The 5,618-nt window shown below is 49.3% G+C and overlaps 1 protein-coding gene across 1 annotated transcript; it reads right to left on the bottom strand.

The window, feature by feature from the left end:
- Positions 1-2,036: 2,036 nt before the first annotated feature.
- LOC136470372 (uncharacterized) lies at positions 2,037-2,432 on the bottom strand. The gene has a single exon (XM_066468240.1). The coding sequence runs from the start codon at positions 2,430-2,432 to the stop codon at positions 2,037-2,039; it is 396 nt and encodes a 131-aa protein (XP_066324337.1).
- Between the last annotated feature and the right edge of the window lie 3,186 nt (positions 2,433-5,618).

Here is a 5,618-nt window from a genome sequence, read left to right as displayed (position 1 = left end):
TTCCGACGGTCGAGAGTCTCAGCAAGGGTTGGGAGTTCCGACGTCTCGCACTTTAACTGACATTGGAGGGTTCACTGTCCTGGCCATACCGGATGTGTCCGGTATGCATGACCAGAGGCCAACGACTAGTTTTCAAAAGCCTTGAGGGTCAGGAGTTTCGACGTGAGTCGGGAGTTCCAACGGTCAGAAGTTCCGGCATGTGTCGGGAGTCCTAACACCTCACATACTTTAACTGAGTTACATGGTTTTTAAATTTGCTGAGGGTCAGGAGTTCCGACGTGAGTCGAGAGTTCCGACGGTCGGAAGTCCCGGCATTCATCGGGAGTTCCGACGTCTCACAACATCACTGTAACTTAGTTACCATTGGCACAGTGTAAGTAATACCGGACGTGTCCGATATGGCAACGGCTATAAAATGGCTAGTTTTTCAAGGGGGGCTATAAATACCCCCAAGCCTCCACCTTTGGAGGCTACTTATTCTGCTGATACACACACATGTTTTTGAGCCTTGCCAACTCTCCCAACCCTCTCTTAGTGAGTGATTGATCATATCTGCCAAATCAAATTGTGGGTTGAGTGAAATTCAAAAAGAGAGCAATCCAACCACTTGAGCACTTGTGCATATTGTCAATCTCATGATTTGCATTTGTTACTCTTGGACTCTTCGGTCCTAGATGGTTAGGCGTCACCAGAGAGCACCCGAGAGATTGTGGTGTGCCTCGGAATGTTTATAACGGTCGATTCCGCTGCCTCGGAATCATCTAGTGGAAGGAGGAAAAGGAGTTGGAAAAGACTCCGGCTAGAGTGACCTTCATGGTACCCTCTAGGGTTGACCTTCGCTAGGTCGCCCGCAGCCCCCTCAACGGAGAGTAGGACTCAAACGAGTCCGAACTTTGGTAAAACAAATATTGTGTCTCAATTTGCATTTCATTTGATATTTATGTTGCTCTAGCTCTTGTGTAGGTTCTCTGTGTTTACTGTCATCTCTAGTAGATACCTACAGTTTGGTTTGAAGATAGAAATCGGAGGGAGCAAGTTTGGGGCTGTTCTGTAGAAATCGTGTATACCGGACATGTCCGGTATTCATACCGGACATGTCTGGTATTGATCACTGTGCCAGGCTGTTCTGCAGAACATGTGTACCAGACATGTCCGGTATAGCTACTGGAGACGTCCGGTATTTCCTGCCTGCGCTGAATATATTCATTCTCTATTCTAACTTTGTATTACAGGATTGTAGCTTCTAGATATATTCTTTATACCTTGTATACTCTATGGCTAACTTGTGAGGGGTGGTACTACTCTTTATTTGGAGTTTCCATTTTGGAAACTCCCTTTACTTATCATTTCCATATTTAAAGGTGTTAATTTTTAGAAATGCCTATTCACCCCCCTCTAGGCGGCATCCTAGGTCCTTTCAATCTGCCCGGATGCTTTTCTTCAATCTAATATAGCCTCTTTTTTAGGGCATCAAGAATCATGCCATTTGCCCGTTCGACCTGGCCGTTGCCTCTAGGATGGGCAATGGAGATGTATTTGACGGAGATGCATCAGTCTTCACAGAAGTCCCAAAAATGATGACCAATAAATGTAGCTCTGAGGTCGGTGATAATGCTGTTCGGGAGACCGAATCTATGGATGATATCTTTAAAGAGCTCGATTGCTTTCTTAGCAGTAGCCGAAACAAGCGGTTTGTATTCGATCCACTTGGAGCACTTGTCAATGGCGACACATACGCACCGGAAACCACCTGGTGCTAGCTTGAAAGGCCTGATCATGTCTAGTCCCAAGCAAGCGAAAGGCCAGGAGGCTAGGATGGTCTGTAGTTCTTGTGCCGACACGTGGATTTGCTTGGCAAAAAATTGGCATCCTTCACAATGTTGGACAAGGTCTTCTGCATCAGAGATGGTCGTGGGCCTGTAAAAACCAGCTCGAAAGGCTTTACCGACCAGGTTTCTCGAGGCCACGTGGTTGTCGTAGGAACCAGAGTGAATTTTGAGAAGTAGTTTCACTCTCTCTTCTAGGGTGATGCATTTCTACAGTATCCCTTCCTTGGCACTTTTCCTCATTAAGTTCCCGTCCACCAGCATGTAATGCTTGCTTCGACGGGTTAGGTATTCGGTTTCAATCTTGTCGGTAGGTACTTCGGCGTTGGTGAGGTACTTGATGAACTGTTCCCTCCAATCAGCGGTCGGCAAAGGTACTATAAGTACCAGCTGCTTGACGGGGGGAATTTCTTGAACTTCCTTCTCTTCCTTAATGGATGGCACCAACAGATCTTGAACGAAGACCCCAGGTGGAATCTTGATGCCAGAAGAGCCTATCTTGGATAGGTAGTCGGCGAGCTGATTTTGATCTCGTACCACGTGATGGTACTCGATACTGTAGAACTTCCCTTCAAGCTTCTTGATTTTGGCGTAGTATGCGTTCATCTTCTCACTAGAGCAAGACCAGTCTTTGTTGAGCTAGTTGATAACCAGCGTAGAGTCCTCGTATACTATTAGGCATTTGACGCTGAGCTCAACAGCTATACGGAGTCTATGGAGACATGCTTCATATTTGGCGATGTTGTTGGAGGCTGGAAAATGTATTTGGAGGACATAATGGAGCTTACCCTTGGTCGACGTAATGAACAGAATGCCAGCGCTGCACCGTTGATGTTGAGGGTGCCGTCGAAGAACATCACCTAGTGCTCAGGGCATGTAGCGGGGATGGGCTCTTGGATCTCGGTCCACTCAGCGACAAAGTCAGCGAGCGCCTGTGACTTGATGGTAGGCCTACTTCTAAACTAAATGGAGTAAGTGCCAAGCTCAACAGCCCACTTGATGATACGGCCATTGGCTTTTTTATTGCGGAGAATGTCCCCCAGAGGGAACTCGGTGACCACGGCGATCTTGTAGTACTCAAAGTAATGGCGGAGCTTGCATGACATAATCAGAATGGCGTATAACAGCTTTTGGACTTGAGGATAATGAGTTTTGGGCTCATTAAGAACCTCACTAATGGTGGAGTCTACAACCTCATCTATTCGAGGTAGACCGAAGGGGTCTTTAGGGTAGTGTTTATTAAGATCAGTGTAATCAACGCACATTCTCCATTCTTTATTCTTTTTTGAACAAGAACATGGTTTGCTAACCACTTAGGATGATACACTTCTTTTATGAATCCAGTAGCTAGGAGCCATTTTATTTCTACCCTAATAGCCTCCTTCTTGTCTGGTGCGAATCATCGGAGTTTTTGTTTGATCGGTTTGGCGGTCGGCGAGACATTCAAGGAGTGCTCGATTTTCTCTCGTGGTACCCCCGGCATGTCTTTAGGTTTCCAAGCAAACACATCGGCGTTGGCACATAGGAAGGAGACGAGCATGCTTTTCTATTTGGGGTCGAGGTGAGCCCCAATCTTCACTGTCTTGGAGGGGTCATCGAGGCCGAGGCTGACTTCCTTGGTTTCTTTGGACTTGGTGGAGGCACGAGGAGGCTCTAGTGATGGGATCTCTAGGTCATCGGCGGGCACCGTCTTGGCGTTGGTGACCACACTAGCCATCTGGATGGAGAGGTCGGTGGCTTCGGCGAGGGCAAGACTCTCTGTCTTGTAGGCGTAGGCGATGGAGTGGTTGGCCTATAGGGCCAGGACTCCTATAGGCGAAGGCATCTTTAGCACTAGATAAGTGTAGTGTGGTACAACCATGAACTTGGCTAGAGCTGGCTGACCAAGTATGGCATGGTAGGCGGTGTTGATGTCGGCGACGGAGAAGTTGATGTGCTCAATGCAGTAGTTGCTTGCCATGCCAAACTATACTGGTACGTTGATCTCTCCAAGTGGTTTGGATGCCCTACCAGGTACCACACCCCAGAAGAAGGAGTCAAAAGGTGTGAGATCTATTATCCCGAGGCCCAACTCCTTTAGGGATCCAGCGAAGAGGAGGTTCAGAGCGCTCCCACCGTCGACGAGCACTTCTCTAAAAAGCACTTTCTAGATGATTGCATCAAGGATGAGGGGGAAACGCTCTATGTAGGGGATGTCCACCCACTGGTCAGCCCTGCTGAAGGTGATGGGGACCTCAAACTAGGGGCGATAGCTAGGGTTGGCGGTGGCGTCTTCTGCATTGATGGCGAGCACCCAACGGGTAGTGAGTTTCCATTCTCTTCTACTCTCGGTGGAGGTGAGGCCCTCGAAGATGGTGGCGACACCTTGTCGTGATCCTAGAAGGCATTGTTGTTGCCCCCAGGTGGTCGGTGGCCTCTAGCTCCATTGTTGCTATCATTGTCTGCCTTTTTAGCCTAGAACTCCTTAGCCAAGCCAAGGCAGTCCTTCATCGTATGCTTGGCGTTCTTGTGGAGAGGGCATGGGCTATCGAGGATCTTGTATTACTCATCATAGTTGCACTTGGCGCGAGGTTTATCAATGGCGGCGATGATGTGGTCTAGTCAGCGGTGGTGATATTAACCAGACTTGGATCCTTCTGGCCGATCACGGCCACTGTCCCAATGGTGATTGCGGTTGTCGTAGCGGCGGTCATTATGGTGGCGGTCATCGGGGTGATTGTCACTGCGGCGAGTTGGGCGATGAGTGCCGGCATCCTCATTGAAGCGCACATCGGCTTCCTCGGTGTCAGCGTACTGGCTGTTGATCATAATCATCTCGCCAATCCCTGTTGGTAGCTTGCGATTGAACTTAGAGCGAAGGTCATGGTGATGGAGTCCTTGGACGATGGCGGTGATGACCTCAGCTTCCGTGATATTGGGAATAGAATTCCTCATCTCAGAAAAGCGTCTGATGTAGCTATGGAGGAACTTGGATGACTTCTGGTAGATGCGATTCAGATTATGCTTGGTGCCCGGCTGAGTACATGTAGCCATGTAGTTGTCAGTGAAGACCTTCTTCAGTTCTTCCCAGGATCCGATGGAGTCTGGGGCAAGGCTTGTGAACCAGTTCATGGCGGTTGGTGTGAGCATGATGGGAAGATAGTTTTCCATGACACTAGTATCTCCTCCGGCGGCATGCACAGTAGTGGCATAAGCTCGTAGCCACTATGTGGGGTTCATCCTTCCTTCATAGGGCTTGACCCTAGTGATTCTGAAACCATGGGACCACTAGAGTGTTTGGAGTGCCCTCGTGAATGCTGGGGGCCCTTCGTGGTTGTCGACGCCATGATCTGCAGTGTTGCTAGCATTAAGCGGCTCGAGAGCTGAGTCCGGGTTACCGAACTCTTGCTCGCACTCTTGACGGCGGCATACTTCTTCTTCATGGCGATAGAAGTGGCGTTCGTTGATATGTCGTTGTGTGTCTCGGGGATTATTGAGGTGCACTCGGACGTCCTGGTCGACCTCCTGGTCATGTTGGCGAAGGTGTTCAATGTGATTGCCCCAAGCTCCCCCCTAGAGGGGTTGTCTATCGCTGTGATGCTGGTCGGTGAAACTACTTGGGCGGCGATCAGATCTTGGTGCGACTGATCGGCGAATTGAGCTTGTGGAGTATAAAGGTTTCGGATCCTGGCAGATCTGGTTGACTTGGTAGTGCACCGCTTTAAGCATGGCGGTGACCTTGGCAACCTCTGGTGTCTGTAGGAGCTGGGTGAACTCGTTGGTGGCCATGGCTAGGTTGGCGCTTGGGGTCTT

The sequence above is a fragment of the Miscanthus floridulus genome, chromosome 8 (assembly GCF_019320115.1).
Source record: "Miscanthus floridulus cultivar M001 chromosome 8, ASM1932011v1, whole genome shotgun sequence".
NCBI classification, from domain to species: domain Eukaryota; kingdom Viridiplantae; phylum Streptophyta; class Magnoliopsida; order Poales; family Poaceae; genus Miscanthus; species Miscanthus floridulus.
The sequence above is the reverse complement of the archived record's forward strand: the minus strand, read 5'-3'. Positions and strand labels throughout refer to the sequence as shown.